This window comes from Macaca fascicularis, chromosome 16 (assembly GCF_037993035.2).
Source record: "Macaca fascicularis isolate 582-1 chromosome 16, T2T-MFA8v1.1".
Classification (NCBI taxonomy): Eukaryota; Metazoa; Chordata; class Mammalia; order Primates; family Cercopithecidae; genus Macaca; species Macaca fascicularis.
In genome coordinates, this window is record NC_088390.1 from 69,081,472 (window position 1) to 69,097,937 (window position 16,466).

General features: G+C 45.5%; 1 protein-coding gene across 12 annotated transcripts in view; it reads left to right on the plus strand.

The window, feature by feature from the left end:
- The window catches only part of TLK2 (tousled like kinase 2), a 143,150-nt gene extending 131,268 nt beyond the window's left edge, over positions 1-11,882 (plus strand). For all 12 annotated transcript variants that reach the window (XM_065531820.2, XM_015438676.4, XM_015438680.4 and 9 more), the window contains 3 exons: positions 2,291-2,402; positions 4,185-4,292; positions 8,789-11,882. In XM_065531820.2, coding sequence (XP_065387892.1) covers positions 2,291-2,402; positions 4,185-4,292; positions 8,789-8,962 — 394 coding nt within the window. In that variant the 3' untranslated portion in view covers positions 8,963-11,882. The remainder of the gene's footprint in view (positions 1-2,290; positions 2,403-4,184; positions 4,293-8,788) is intronic.
- The last annotated feature ends 4,584 nt before the right edge of the window (positions 11,883-16,466 follow it).

Here is a 16,466-nt window from a genome sequence, read left to right on the forward strand (position 1 = left end):
GCGGTTTCAGTAGCTCTTGGAAGATCTATTCTTTTTACAAATTCTTTTTCCTTTATTTCTTTGCCTTTTTCCCTTCTTAATGAGTCCTATATTTCATTTCTCAATGTGTGCTTTGGCTAAAAGTTTTCATTGTAAAATAATAATCTAGTTAAAGGTCTTAATCATCCAAAAACGTTTCTTAGGCTGGGCACGGTGGCTTACTTAATCCCAGCGCTTTGGGAGGCTGAGGCGGGCGGATCACTTGAAGCCAGGAGTTCGAGACCAGCCTGGCCAACATGGTGAAAACCCGTCTCTACCAAAAAATACAAAAATTAGCCACGCATGGCGGCGGGCGCCTGTAATCCCAGCTACTCAGGAGGCTGAGGCAGGAGAATTGCTTGAACCTGGGAGGCGGAGGTTGCAGCAAGCTGAGATCACGCCACTGCACTCCAGGCTGGGCAACAGAGCAGGACCCTGTCGCAAAAAAAAGTCTCTTACTAATAAAAAATAAGAAACAAGAATATGAAACTATAACTTTTTTAAAAAAGAAAGAAAGGCTGTCATCTGAAACTAAATTTGATAGAGATGGATCAGAGAAGGAATATTTTGCCTCTGAACTCATGTGGTCCCCTTCAATCTGTAAGTTGTATTCCAGGATGAGCATAGGGTCCAAATACAGAATTTTCCACAGAATTGATTTTGCTAGTATGAAATCTTCAGAAATCAATCGGTAATCTTCAGAATTCTACCTTCCAGCCTTGATGTGGCTAAGACTCCAGCTGAATTTATTTGGTTTCCTAAATACAAGAGGTACTTACCTTCCATACCATACAATTTGGTGTGGTTGGCTATCACATATTAAACAGTTTCTTCAGAGACCAGTGGTGGGGAGGGAAGGAATTTAGATGAGGAATGAGTTGTTCTAACAACTAGTTTGGCCTTTGCTACACTATTTGTTAGTTTTCCAGTAAGCCCCTGATCACCCTTAAAGTAGGAAATATAAAATACCTTCTGAGCCAGGTGTGGTGGGTGGTGCACCTGTAAATTCCAGCCACTTGGGAAGCCCAAGGTGGGAGGATCGCTTCAGATCAGGAGTTCCAGAGCAACCTGGACAACAGAGTGAGACCCCATCTCTAAAAGAAAAGAAGTGTCTTCTGAAAATTAGGACTTTATTGTCATCTTTGATATTGGAATCATAAGAGGCTACCATAAGAAGGTAGGATAACCTCTGCCCTCAAATATCTGTACTGGGTCCTGAATTCCTTTGGACTTTTAAAACATTTACTTATTTCAGAGACATCTCCTTTTGGCAACATGAAACCCACGCCATTTCTAGTTACATTTAATATTTGTTGATGAAGCTATCCTAAAAGGGAATGCGCTTCTTTTGTGTCTCCCCACCCCCTTTTTAAAACTTGTCAAATGACACTTATATTAGGCACGACCCTGGGAAAGGAGGCTTAGAGTGAGTGAAGTGGGACTAGTGAGAATATTTACCACTCTTAGGAAACTGAGAACTGTATTTTGATGCTCTGTAGGGACATTACTGCCTCCCTAAGTTAGAGTGTCTTTTCTTTCTTTGAGATGAGGTCTCACTCTGTTGCTGGGGTGCAGTGGCATGATCTCGGCTCACAGCAGTCAGCCTCCACCAGGCTCAAGTGATCCTCCCACCTCAGCTTCCCAAGTACTACAGGGGTGTGCTACCAGGCCCAGCTAATTTTTGTATTTTTAGTAGAGATGGGGTTTTGCCATGTTGCCCAGGCTGGTCTCAAAGTCTTGAGCTCAAACAATCTGCCGGACTTGTCCTCCCAAAGTGCTGGGATTATGAGTATGAGCCACTATACCTCGCCTAGAGTGTCTTTTCATTGACTCTCCATGTAGGTCTAAGTTGACTATTAAAATTCACATATTGGCCAGGCATGGTGGCTCACGCCTGTAATCCCAGCACTTTAGGAGGTCGAGGTGGGAGGATCACTTGAGTCCCGGAGTTTGAGACCAGCCTGGGCAACACAGTGAGACCCCACCTGTACAATTTTTTTTTTTTTTAAACTACCTGCGCATGGTGGTGCCTGCCTTTAATCCCAGCTACTTGGGAGGCTGAGGTGGGGGAACCACCTGAGCTCGGGAGGTTGAGCCTTTAATGAGCCATGATCACACCACTGTACTCAGCCTGGGTGATGGAGCAAGACCCTGTCTCAAAAAAAAAAAAGATATTTCTGTTTTCAACAAGATATTTTATTTTGTCTTTTTGTACATGTCTTAAACTTACATAATCATTATTCTAAGAATTTTTATTTCTTCTTTGTCCCAGGTATTTACCACCAGAGTGTTTTGTGGTTGGGAAAGAACCACCAAAGATCTCAAATAAAGTTGATGTGTGGTCAGTGGGTGTGATCTTCTATCAGTGTCTTTATGGAAGGAAGGTAAGTTAGAAGGTTGACGGAGAAGCTTGATTTCTTTCTTGGGTGGCACACACATACAGTGCCTTGGTATGGATTAGTCTCTTGAAGTTAATTATTAGGTTATACAAAATAGAATCCTAAAAGGGTGGTTTAAAGAAAATAAAGACTTAATAAATACAAGCCTTATTCGTAAGCAGAAATCCTCAACCCTAGGGTACCTAATGAGTTCTGCTGGGCTGTTAAAATCATGCACTTTTACTGTTATCAATTAGATCTTGAACATGTATTTGTTCTGATAGTATGTATAGGGATTTACATAAATCGTATATTTATTAAAGTATACAATCTTCCCAAGAACCTGTGGGCGCCAAGCTCAAAATATCCCCAGAATCTTTATTGCCAACCGTCCCATTAATTGAGCCTATTATTAATGAAAGCATGCTTTATATTTCTATACTGGGGAGATGGTGTCAGGACGTATTCATTGTTACCTCTGATCAAGGTCACATATCATTTCAACAAGTGGTAAACTATACCTAATGAATTGTCATATTTGTTTTTCCTTGTGAACATGCCTTATAAATGTATATATTAGGATCCACTTGTATATTTATGTTCCTGTTTTTGTGTGTTTGTATGTTTCAGTGTTTCCCAGTGGGCTGTGGGTATAAACCAGATGGGAGTTCCCATGTCTCCTTTGAATTCTTAATATTTTGATTACATTCCTCAGACCAGGCTCTTTTTTTTTTTTTTTTTTTTTTTTTTTTTTTTTGAGTTGGAGTCTTACTCTGTCGCCCAGGCTGGAGTGCAGTGGTGCGCTATCGGCTCACTGCAACCTCCACCTCCCGGGTTCTCGCCATTCTCCTGCCTCAGCCTCCCAAGTAGCTAGGACTACAGGCGCCTCTACTATCCCGGCTAATTTTTTGTATTTTCAGTAGAGATAGGGTTTCACCGTGTTAGCCAGGATGATCTTGATCTCATGACCTCATGATCCGCCTGCCTCAGCCTCCCAAAGTGCTGGGATTACAGGTGTGAGCCACCGCGCCCAGCCCAGACCAGGCTCTTAATTCAGATTATACTTTCCTCTTTAGCTTCTCCTTGGTCTTTCTTTTCTTTTCTATCTCATCTCTCTAAAATAGGGAAACTATTCAGAGGTAGTAGGCTTAATTATTATTTCCATTCCCTGACAATGTTGAATTACTGCTGATAACAGTAGTAGAAATTATCTAGAAATAACTGTTTGAGAGACATCTCAGTAGAACCAGTATAGAGAGACTTGAGTTGAACTTATTTTTAAGAGTTTATTAGAAAATGGCAGCTCAGCATAGATTAAACCATTAAGTAACCCTAACTCTTTCTTGTTCCCGCTCTCTCCTTACCCCTCTTGGTTTTCACTTCCTTTCCTTCTATTTTTCTGTTTCTTGAATTGTCCTGAGGCACAGGTGTGTATTTCTTAGGGCCTCACGTATCCCTCAGAGCAGGTGAGGTTGCTGGGTTCTGCTCTGGATCTCCGTTTTCTTTGGTGTGAGCAAAGCTTAGCAAAACGTTAGGATATAGGAGATGCTGCTTCTGGTCCCCACTCTGCTTTGACCTGGAAGTTGAACTGTGAGCAAGTTACATACGCTCTGAGCTCTCACCCCCTTTATCTATAAAGTGAGAGAACTAGAGGAGATTGTCTCCAGAGTTCCTTGCAGCAGTTCATATTAGAAGATGTCTTCTCCTTTTCCTTCCCTGTGGTACTGAATTGTTTTCTCTTTAATTTTCATCAGAGGCCCACCTTATTTGTTTGTTTTTATGTGACAGCCTTTTGGCCATAACCAGTCTCAGCAAGACATCCTACAAGAGAATACGATTCTTAAAGCTACTGAAGTGCAGTTCCCGCCAAAGCCAGTAGTAACACCTGAAGCAAAGGTAAGTTTTGTTTGACCCATTGGCTAACAGAAACAACTGCTTTGCTTTCTGTATTATTTCTTTGGGTAATAGTGAATGGATTCTTCAGTGTGAAATTCAGGAGTTATTGAAAACATTAGGGTAGGCATGAATTAATATTCCTAAGAACACTTGACAGAAGAACATTGCTTACACCCTGATCACCCCATCCCCAATAGTGAATGGATTCTTCAGTGTGAAATTCAGGAGTTATTGAAAACATTAGGATAGGCATGAATTAATATTCCTAAGAACACTTGACAGAAGAACATTGCTTACACCCTGACCACCCCATCCCCAGTTCCAGTAGAAGGAATGTTGATCGGTGTGTGTTTTAATCCAGAAAGGCTCCCTAGAGTTAGAAAGGGAGGGAGAGCAGACTCCAGTTGAGAGAGAACAGGTAGGTATGTGGATGTCATGAAAGATACTCAGCTTCATCTGTATTCAGGGATTATGATTAATTTGGGAAGCTGATGCCCATGTAGGAGAAATTATATAAGAGTACTAAGGCATTTGTATTAGTCTGTTCTCACGCTGCTAATAAAGATATACCCAAGACTGGGTAATTTATGAAGGAAAGAGGTTTAATTGACTCAGTTCAGCATGGCTGGGGAGACCTTAGGAAACTTACAATCATGGTGGAAGGGGAAGCAAACACATCCTTCTTTACATGGCAGCAGAAAGGAGAAGTGCCAAGCAAAGAGGGAAAAGCCCCTTATAAAACTAGCAGAACTCGTAAGAACTATCATGAGAACAGCCTGGGGGTAACCACCCCCATGATTCAGTTACCTCCCACCAGGTCCCTCCATGACACGGGATTGTGGGAACTACAATTCAAGATGAGATTTGAGCGGGGATACAGCCAAACCATATCAACATTATAGGGTTAAATGTCAAGCGAATGGTAGGCAGTAAATTCTGTTGCAGTTGGTGAGGGCATAACAAAGTCAGTGGGGCAAAGGAAGCATAGAATGGGAAGTGGTGAAAAGGAAGCTATAAATAATCATTCATCCTTGCCACATCTGTAAACCAAATTCTAATAGCCAGCCTACTTTTTCCGTGCTATTTTCTTTATCTCTATTAACCAGTTCTTCTGAGATGAGTAGTAGCCAGCCCCATTTGATGCTATGGTCATTCAGCATTTTTAAACTCTAAGTGAGCAGTTGTAAGTCTTGTTGTTGTCAGTTTGAGACAGAGTCTCACTCTGTCACCCTGTCTGGAGTGCAGTGGCACTATCACAGCTCACCGCAGCCTTGACCTCCCCAGGCTCAGGTGATCCTCCCACCTCAGCCTCCCGAGAAGCTGGGACTACAGGCGTGCACCACTACACCTGGCTTTTTTTTTTGTATTTTTTGTAGACAAGGGGTTTCGCCATGTTGCCCAGGCTAATCTCAAACTCCTGGGCTCAAGTCATCCACCTGCCTCAGCCTCCAAAGTGCTAGGATTACAGGTGTGAGCCACTGTGCCCAGCCAGTTACAAGTCTAATCTCTTTTTTTGGTGTTTGATCTCTGCTGTTCCTTCACAGCGTACCTATGTGACATAGGTTGGGAAAGAGCCTCTTTTTCCAAGTGGTATCGCTTCCATGTCACAGGGTAAGAATTAACATCTTTAGCAGTTGTTTGTAATTCCTGACTGATTACTCCCTGTCCCCATTGTTCAACAGTTTAAGTACTGCATAACCAAGAAATCAAATCTGCAAGGGAGAAGTCCCATAACACATCCCTAAGGCAAATGCTGATTTCCTGACTGTCCTGGGAGAGCTGGAGAGAGGCTCAGCTTTGAAGCCTGGTTAACCTAATTTTGGTATCAGCTCTGCACTCAGTAGTAGTTGTGTAACTTTAGGCAAGTTAAACCTTTTAAGCTGCTTTTCCTTATCCATAAAAACAGAGACAAAAACATCTTCCTTAAAAGGTGTTTGTAGCTAGGTGCGGCGCTGCACACCTGTAATGTGCTATGATCACACCTGTGAATAGCCACTGCACTCCAGCCTCCGCAACACAGTAAGACCCTGTCTCAAAAAAAAAAAAAAAAAAAAAAAAGGGTGGTTGTGAGGTTTAAGAGGACTGGTAGCACCTAACCCTTGACAGATTCTCTAGCTAGCTGCTCTACTACCCGTGCCGCAGCTGCCACCCAGAGTTGACACCGAGGGACTTGAATACGTTATCTGGTAGATGTTTAATTCTCCTAATCTGTCAGGTTTTTCAAGACTATTTCTTTATATAACTTTTGTCAAATTTTTGTGTTTATTCAATAAATAGTGAACAAATGTCTCCAAAACTTTAGAGACTGTTAGATAAACTTGCTATGAAGAATACAGAAGTATCTCCAAATGTTTCCATGAATTGTCTCCTGTGTCCCTGTTTCTCCAAATCCTACCCTCTTCTCTTCCTGTCCTCCCACAACAAATATTTATTGAATGCCTATGAAACACTAAGACACTATTCTGGGTAGTGGGGGTGAAACCAAATATGTAGCAGTGAACTCTGCAGACCAGTTCCCTACCCTTAAGGAGTTTATATTCCACCTATGAGAAAAACAATAAAACAAAAAGTGGATACATTTCAGATGGTGACACATGTTATGAAGAAATAAGTCAAAGTAGGGAGATGAGAAGGTAGAAACTTCTTTTTTGATGGCATGGTTAGGGAAGGCCTCAAAGATGAAGTGACATTTTGAGCAGTATCTTGAATGGTATGAAGGTGGGAGCCATGATTTGCAGGAGCCATAGATCTGCAGGGGAAAGCATTTTAGCAGAGAGAAGCTCAGATGTGAGAATGAACTTTTTGCAGGTCCACAGAGCAAAGGGAAAGGTGGTAAGAGAGGCAGGAGGGTGAGGGTAAGTGTGAGGGAAGGCAGTTGCAGGTTTTAATCAGGGCAACTCTGTGAGCTGATTGCTGTTTTAAGAGCTGACACTGGCAGCTACAGAGAAAATTCAAGGTAAATGAAGTTTACTTGGCTGAGTGCCGTGGCTCACACCTGTAATCCTAGCACTATGGGAAGATGAGGTGGCAAGATTACTTGCGGCCACAAGTTTGAGACCAGCTTGGGAAACATAGTGAGACCCATTTCTACAAAATATTTTAAAACTAGCTGGATGTGGTGGGGCACGCCTTTGGTCCTAGCTACTTGGGAGGCTGAGGTAGAAGATCACTTGAGCCCAGGAGTTTGAGACTACAGTGAGCTGTGATCATGCCAATGCACTCCAGCCTGGGTGACAGAACAAGATCTTGTCTCTAAAAAAAGTTAAAAAAAAAAAAGTTTGACAAATATTTAACCCAAGGTAACCTGTTTAACTCCAATTCTATGCCTTTCACCTAGAAAAGTTCATTTTTAAAGGCCAAGGATCATTATGTTCATTTCTATGAATTGTTTTTATCTTCCAAATGCTTTAACCAAGCCAGTACCTGTCTTTGATTTTGAAAAGCCAGGATTGGCATTGTATTATTAATTTGTTTATCAAACATGGGGGAAAACCAGAAAATCAATAGCTTGATTCATGTTGTAGATTTTGTTTCAAATCAACTCTGCTTTTTAGGCAATTTTAGGCTCACAGCAAAACTGAAAGTATAGAGTTCCCTTATACTGCCTGCTGCACCCATGCAGCCTCTGCATCGACATCCCCCGCCAGAGCAGTCCATTTGAGAGAGCCAGTGAACCTGTGTGTACCGACACATCACATCCTTGTCACCCTTGTGTAAAATACGGACTTTCTGTAATAATGATGTTTTAGATTTTTAAAAATTAATTTATTTAAAATAGTTATATTGAAACTCATTAAATAGAACTAGCTAAAAAATAGGAAGAAAACAAGCAGGACAAGACAGATAATCTATATAAGGGCCTTTATGCTAAGACTTACAGAAACTAAAACTGCATAGCCTCCATATTTGTAGTCAACTGGAATTCCGTGTGTAACCCCACTCACTGCATTTTTGGGTCTACAGTGTTATCGTGGATGCAAGTCCTTTCAGGTTTCCCTTTACGACATAGGGAAATGATTTTATCACCTGTGACACATCATAGTGTTAGCCGTTGTGTGTCTCCTGACACTTCATATGGTGATAGAATTTTCACTTCCGCAGGAAGTTCACTTGAGGTCATGGTTTGTAGATGGAGGACCATGAAGTTAGACTGTTCCCATCCAAACCAGCGAAGACAAAGAGAGATTTTTTTTTTCTGTTGGTCTTAGTGCTTTGGGGGCAGGAGTATTTAGAGGTCATGCTTCCTTTTTCCTCCCTTCAGTAATGGCTCAGCCCTTTCTGTCTGGGAAGGAATCACTGGCAGCAGAGAGGTACTGTTGTTGGTGCTTCTCCTTCCCTTGTTTTCTTTGGGTCTGCCTGGTGGTTTCTGGGGAAGGCCTTAAATTCCTTCTCTTTAGGAGATATTTGCTATGGGCCCTGGCAGCCAATAGCCTTAGGGTTCCCTCCAGGGGTGCCAAGACTATCTGCCTCCATCTTCAAGAAACTCTCCTTTGCAGGCGTTTATTCGACGATGCTTGGCCTACCGAAAGGAGGACCGCATTGATGTCCAGCAGCTGGCCTGTGATCCCTACTTGTTGCCTCACATCCGAAAGTCAGTCTCTACGAGTAGCCCTGCTGGAGCTGCTATTGCATCAACCTCTGGGGCGTCCAATAACAGTTCTTCTAATTGAGACAGACTCCAAGGCCACAAACTGTTCAACACACACAAAGTGGACAAATGGCATTCAGCAGCGGGTTTGGAACATAGCGAATCCGAATGGATCTGATGAAACCTGTACCAGGTGCTTTTATTTTCTTGCTTTTTTCCCATCCATAGAGCATGACAGCATCGATTCTCATTGAGGAGAAACCTTGGGCAGCTCCGGCCAGGCCTCATAGGAAAAGGCCCCGCCCGAGGTTCCGGCGTCAACGGCCACTGTGTGTGGCTGCTCTGAGTGAGGAAAAAATTAAAAAGAAAAACTGGTTCCATGTACTGTGAACTTGAAAACATGCAGACTCAGGGGGGTCCCTGATGCAGTGCTTCAGATGAAGAATGTGGACTTGAAAATACAGACTGGGCTAGTCCAGTGTCTATATTTAAACTTGTTCTTTTCTTTTAATAAAGTTTAGGTAACATCTCCTGAAAAGCTTGTAGCACAAAGGCTCAGCTGGGGATGGTGTTTGACTTCGGAGGAAAAAAGTTGCTATTGCCCGTTAAAGGCACTAGAGTTAGTGTTTTATCCCTAAATAATTTCAATTTTTAAAAACATGCAGCTTCCCTCTCCCCTTTTTTATTTTTGAAAGAATACATTTGGTCATAAAGTGAAACCCGTATTAGCAAGTACGTGGCAATGTTCATTCCAATCAGATGCAGCTTTCTCCTCCGTCTGGTCTCCTGTCTGCAATTGCTTCCCTCATCTCAGTAGGGAAAAAATTGAGTGGGAGTACTGAGATGTGTGGGGGTTTGCCATTGGACAAAGAATGAGGTTAGAAGACTGCAGCTTGGAGTCTCTCTAGGTTTTCAACTATTTCTTCACAATTTGAACACTTGACGGTTGTCCCTTTTAATTTATTTGAAGTGCTATTTTTTTAAATAAAGGTTCATCTGTCCATGCAGTCCTCTTGGATTCTCTGAATGTAGTAACTATGAAGCTATGCCAAAGGTAGGCAGAAGATGGGCTTGGGAGCCAGACACTCCAGGGATCAGTAGTTCCTACCCACAGTCTTTGTGTGCTTGCTAAATGGTGTACATTTCTTGTTAACCATGTTATTAAAACTTGATCAGCATATAAGCTTTCTTCTGTTAGATCTTTTGGCAGCAAACAACCTTCCCCCCAAGCCTCTGAATTTTGTGGGTGTGTGGTGGTGTGTGTCTCTGTGTGTATGTACACACATTGTCTAACTCACTTTAAAAAATTCATCAAATGGAATTTTAAAAACCATCTCAAAAGAAATAGGCATTTCAGGCCTGGCGTGGTGGCTCACGCTTGTAATCCCAGCACTTTGGGAGGCCAAAGTGGGTGGATCACGAGGTCAGGAGTTCGAGACCAAGAGTTCTTCACCATGTCAACATGGTGAAACCCACCCCATCCCTACTAAAAAAACAAAAATTAGCCTGGTGTGGTGGCATGCACCTTGTCCCAGTTACCCGGGAGGCTGAGGCAGAAGAATTTCTGGAACACAGGTGGCAGAGGTTGCAGTGAGCCGAGATGGTACCACTGCACTCCAGCCTGGGCGACAGAGTGAGACTCTGTCTCAGGAAAAAAAAAAAAAAAAGGAGAAATAGGCGTTTCAAATATGAAGATTCTTTTGGCACCAATTTTCTTTTTTAATTTGGTTGTTTCTGAGATGTATGATCAACTGAAGATGGAGCTGAAATGGGAGCCGGGTGGCCCCACCGTGCCCTTGAAACAGCAGAGCACTCTTCAGTAGAGAGGAAGGGAGCCAGAGCCTGAACATGTGGTCGCCAGCTTGGAATGTTACTGACATATGTGGCGAGAGGGCTCAGCCAGAAATATTTAAAGATGTAGTATTCCGGCCTGCAAGTTCTCTGGGCAGGGAGGGGGAGTCAGAAAGGGTAGAGAGCTCTCAAATAACTCATGACTCTAGTGTTCCTTTCACATGTGAACAGTGTCACTGGTGACACATTTTCTAGGACCTTTGTTTGTTTTGTGGACCTGCCTCAGTCTCCTCGTATCAGGCGATCTTAAGGGAAGATGGAGTGTTTCAAATTAGAGAGAAGTTCTTGGGTAGGTATTGTCCTGTGGAATTCTGAATGCAAGGAAGTCAGCCCCAGAGGCCTTGGTGCCCCCAGCTTTCTAAAACTACTTTATTACAATTTATATGTATATACACATGCACATATAAACGTGTGCATTTATATATGAGTGTATAGTACCTTTTTAAAAAAACATTTCCTTCAAGCTGCTAAGAAAAGAGTCTCACAGGTTGAGCACAGTGCTGAGAGGATGGTGTCTGCATAATGAAGACATGGATGAAGCCGAGACCATGTTAAACTTACTGAAAACAATGAAGTTCTATTCCTTTTTTTCTCCCTCTCCAATGACCTTGTAGTTGATTTCTGTTTGTTTTTTAATTTTTTAACATTTTTTTTTTTAATGTTGAGAAAATGCTGCATCTTTCTTCAAGGCTTCCCAGTAACTTCCTGCTTTCTTTTTCCCCGTGGGCTTTTAAGTGAAGCTGCAGGATTTTATGTGTCAATCTGCCCTTTCTACCCTTATCCTATTGAAAGGATGCCCTCTTCCCTTGCTTTTGGTCTAGGGCCTGGTTGGAGCTAACTAGGCTTGGCTGAGTCTGGGCAAGACCTCCTCTCGTTGCATGGACAGGCAGGCCCCAGAGAACATGCAGAACATTGACCTTTCCATTGACTGTGTTTCAAGCAGCCAGTGAAATCACTAAGTGGGGTTCTTCCATGACATATTTTGTTAATATGGGTTTCACTTTTTCCAATAGTCCCTTGTTGCCCCAATGTTGATTTACTTTACACAATGACAGTATGTATTAATTTGTAATTAAACCCATCCAGATTGTTTTAGCCTTTTCCCAGTGGGGTGGGGGAGGGAAGAAGGATATTAAAATCAGTTTTAAGAAGTATATTTCCCAGCCTCTTGATTTGACTGTAGTTCTCCAACTTCACACAGGGACCTGACCACCTCAGGTGTAGATGGGAGAATCCTGGCAACTGGCTGAGTCTTGGGGCATTGCAGGCATGGGAATGTGTTGATTCATGCAACACCTTTGGTACCGTGAAGTGTGCCAGGAATGATGCTTGTTGGTGGGAATATAGCAGTGAACAGGACAGGGAAGGCCTGGCAATCCAGGAGCCGGCAATCCAGGAGCCAGCAATCCAGGAGTAAGGGCCCAGGAGGGAAGGAACTGGGCTCTTGCAGTATGAGATGGGTAGCTTTAGATGGAGAGCAGGAAAACCTGTATGTCCCCACTTCTGTGGCAGACCTGGACATGTCAGCTATCTAAAAAAGGGTTCTGTTTCCTTCCCTGCCTTCATCATTCTCATTGCCCAAGCTATTTGCCTCGTTTCTTAAGGCAGAATCACAGAAAGGTTAAGAGCCTAGACTTTAAAATCAGGTCTGGGTTCAGATCCCACCTCTGTAAGCTTCAGGGATATCTCCTTGCATAGTGGGAGTAAGGAGTAGAGATAAGATATGTAAAGTACCTGGCTTGCTCATAAGAGGGGAATCAGAAAATGTGGTTTAAAAAAAGATCACAAGATCCAGTAGTGGAACCCCAAGTTCACTAATGTGAGGTTCAGAGCCTTCTACTCACCACATGCAGACCTTTGAAGAGACTGCCCCTTTGGCTTGAGGTTCAGTATCAACCCCTATCTTACAAGGTCAGCAGTCTCCTCTTCCCCTGGCTCCAAAACTGCTTCTGGCTGAGCCGGGGAGAAGCATCTCTATGGATGAAAGTGTTCAGCAGCGTCAGCATCACCCGGGAGCTTATAGAAGTGCACATTCTCAGGTCCCACCCATTCCCACTGCATCCGAAGCAGAAGGGGAGGGGCCTAACAGGCTGTTTCATCCTCCAGGTGTTGCTGATGCAGGCTCCAGTTTGAGAACACCGCTGTAGGCTACCTGACTCCCAGGCGGGATGAACACTGAAGGATGAACACAGTCCTGCCAACCTTCCTGCCAGCCAGCTACTGCAATAAGGGTGGGGTCATTGGAGAGGGTGGCTATCAGGCCTCTTCTGAACTCACCTACTTGGAAGACAGGACTATTATTTTCTACACTGGGAAAAAACTACAAGGCTGTCGGCTCTCCGACAGCATATGATGACAGCATATGATGTCATACGTATGCTGCCTTTATGGGGAGCACCTGGAGGGCCCCTACAACATATCCCTTGCACAAGTACCTAACAGTACACTCAAGAAACATTCACTCCTTCAGGCAAAGCTTCTCACCCTTTGGCTTCTCTTAAAACATAAAACAACTCTTAACATTTTCCTTTCACCTGAGGGGTCCAGGGCTGCAGGTGGAGCTGGCCAAGACCTGGGTCTGCTTATGATTCCACCCTGGCCCAATGGATGAAGGAGGGGTGAGGAGGGCCAGGGCTGGACTGCAACTCTTTGGAAAGCTGGGAGAGAAGACAAGGAGGGTTAAAAGGGCGGGGAGTGGCTAGGGACTCAACGTTGCTGTTGAGTTCTGTGGTTGGGTGGGGGAACCTGCCAGAGGCTGGGAAAACAGGCAGGCCTGAGAGCAGGTCTGGGACCTGGTGGGGGCAGGGAATACAAGAGGACTATTGTGCTGGGGGAGCCCAGCAGGGGTGCGAGACAGGCTGGAGTCAATGAAGGGGTGTGTGTGTACATGTGTGAGGCGCTGGGCAGGAGACCCGGTGGTGAGGGGGTCAGAGAGCAGCTGGTTGACTGACTCCTGGGTGTGGAGGGGAGTGCCCAGCTAGAGAGCCGTGGTATCCTCAGCCTTGCAAGCAGTCTGCAGCTGTGGTGGCCTCCCCATGTGCCGTCCAAGCCTTTTCACCCTGAAGGCTGCTTGGAGAGGGAGCAGAGGTCAGTAGCAGAGGGAAGGGGCTCTAGCACTTGTGATTTGCAAAGAAGTTACTTGGCCGTGTTGATGCGTTTTTTCTTCTTCTTTTTTTTTTTTTTTTTTTTTGGGAGGCAGGCTCTTGTTATGTTACCCAAGCTGGTGTTGAACTCCTGGACTCAAGTGATTCTTCTACCTCAGCCTTCTGAATTGCTGGGATTACAGGCATTGTGGCACTACGCCCAGCCACTCTCTGCTTTTACATGTGGAAACTTAGGCCTAGAGAGGTTTGGTACAAGCAGTGGTGGAGCAGGAGTGACTGGGGAGGAAGGGCCTACAGGCTTGAACATTGGGTGAGGTGGATTCTATGCGTGCCATCTTTTGGGCAGAGGCTGCTGTGGGTAAGAGCTGCGCTTCAGCTCTCCTCCCCTAGACTCCCTTTACTTTGTCCCTCCCTTGCCTCATGGCTTATGGCCCTCAGAAGAAATCTACTTGGAGACCCAGCCAGCATGGGCAGCAGTCCTGGCTCTGCAGTCCTGGGCTGGAAGCGAACTTAGATGGGGAAATGGAGGCGTGGCTTTGCAGAGTGTCAGTGCTGCTGATTTCGTAAGCCCTCTATGCTCCTGTCACGCTCATAGATTAGGAAGCCATAAACCTGTCCTGTCCCTACAAACTGCATCTTCCTGCTCCTGAGTGTCCTAATTGGGTGAGTGAGAATGGGACCCTCTTCCTTGGCTTCCTTAAGGTTGCTGTAAGGCGTAAAGGGGTTGTGGGATAAAACAGAGGGTGAGGCTGGTGGCCACTTCCATGTCACAGTGGCCCCAGGAGAGATGTCCAGAGGACATAGCTGTCCCCCTGGCGAGGGCCTTGGCTTGTCATAGTGTCAGACCTGAGCCCTTCAGCCTGGCTCACATGCCCTAAGAGTAGGGCTTGACTCTGGGCAGCACATCCAGGAAGGCCTTGCTCCTTTGCATCTGTGACCCTCTCAACCCTCCCCACAACCTTCACACCAATACTCCTCTTCCAGCATTCTCTGCCACGTCAGCTGGACAAAAGTGCCCAGGTTTGGCATCGTAGAACAAGATCACAATACAGCCCTGAGTGAGGACTGTGCCTTACACCACAACTCCACAACTTGCTGTGTGACCTTGAGCCAGGCACTCCCACTCTGAGCTACAACTGCCACATCTATGAACTTCATGCATCCACTCTGACATACCTGTTGGGCCCTTCTGTTAATGCACTGGGCGGGGATTTGTGGGCGATAAAAAGGCCCCTCAGCTTGGCTCCTACCTTAAGGAAGCTTACAGCTGAGAAGCTGAGTGGGAGCTGGGAGGTGGGGAGTTGCGTAAGAGTGAGATGAGACCCTGGGGATGGGGAGAGGGCACTGAGCTGGGCCTTGAGAGAGAAGCAGAGTTCACTAGGATGAGGAGGGGAACATAGCAGCAAAGGGTCCTTAGAAGCTTCACAAACCATGTGTGTCATTGCAGGGCCCCTATGATCTCACACATCCGGGCCTCTGCCAGTGCCGTTCCATTGCTTTGGCCGCCTGAGCATCTTGGAGAACTCAGTTTAGGCATCACGTCCGGCCTTCCTCTGGGCTCTCACAGCGCCTTGTGCATCTCTCCCTTGCTCCAAATGCCATATCGTGTTCTTGCAGCATGAGCTGCCCCTCGGGAAGTCCAGGGCCAAGTAGTTCAGCCCGTGTCTCTGCAGGGGAAGTAGAGCCAGACAGGTGGAGTGAGGGAGCTTAGGTGTGAGACCCAAGAGGAGCTCCGGGCAGTGTGTCAGGTGCAGTTCCTCAGTCAGGTGAGCAGACCAGAGCTGGGCCGGGATACCTGGGGAGCTTAGGGGGCTCAGGCCAGGCCCTCAGCAGCAGTTTTTTTCAAATTTGTTTGATAACATCTCAACCCGGAACATATCCCCCAGCATAGGGCTTAACTCATGTGCAATGCACTGTGACATTTAAGTGTTTTACTGCACTTTGAAAATGCTGATCACCACCCACTAAACAGCTGGGAAACACTGCAGTGCCTCCCAGGTGCCCCTGTTTCCTACTTGCTGCTCCACTGAGGGTTGGGGGAGGTGGGGCCAGCCTCCTGGGACAGGGTGGAGGTGGTGGGCCAGCTGGATGAAGCCTCCTGGCTCCTGTTCTGGTCCAGGCTCTATTCTGCCAGAGGCCTGGGCTGGAAGGGATGGATCAGGGGAGGCTCTGCATCTGCAAAGCCTGGCCTTCTTCTGGGCCAGGATCAGTGAGAGCCCCAGAAGGCTGTTGGCAGGGACTGGGCCTTGCTTAGAAGGCTCAAATACTGAGACTAGAGGACACCTCACCCTGCCTGTCCTTCCTGAGTTGGGGAGACAGAGGGAAAGGTCAGGGAGCTTCTACATCGTGAAGATGCAGAGTTGCCAGCCCAACCACAGCTGTGGCTCAGAGGAGGCCTGGACTCCGGGCTCGGCCTCGTCCTCAGTGCAGGGACAGGCCCAGAGGCATTGTGGTTTCAGGGCAGGGAGGCCCTTGTAGAGTAGTCAGGGTGACACCGTCACCGACTTCAACTGGGGTCTGCCTTTGCTCATTGCAGGAAAGTCAGGCACTGATGCTGAGATTTGCAGCGGGAAAAAGCATATTTATTGTTTGGTGCTTAGCAAGGAGGACAGACAGCTAGTGCTTAAGACC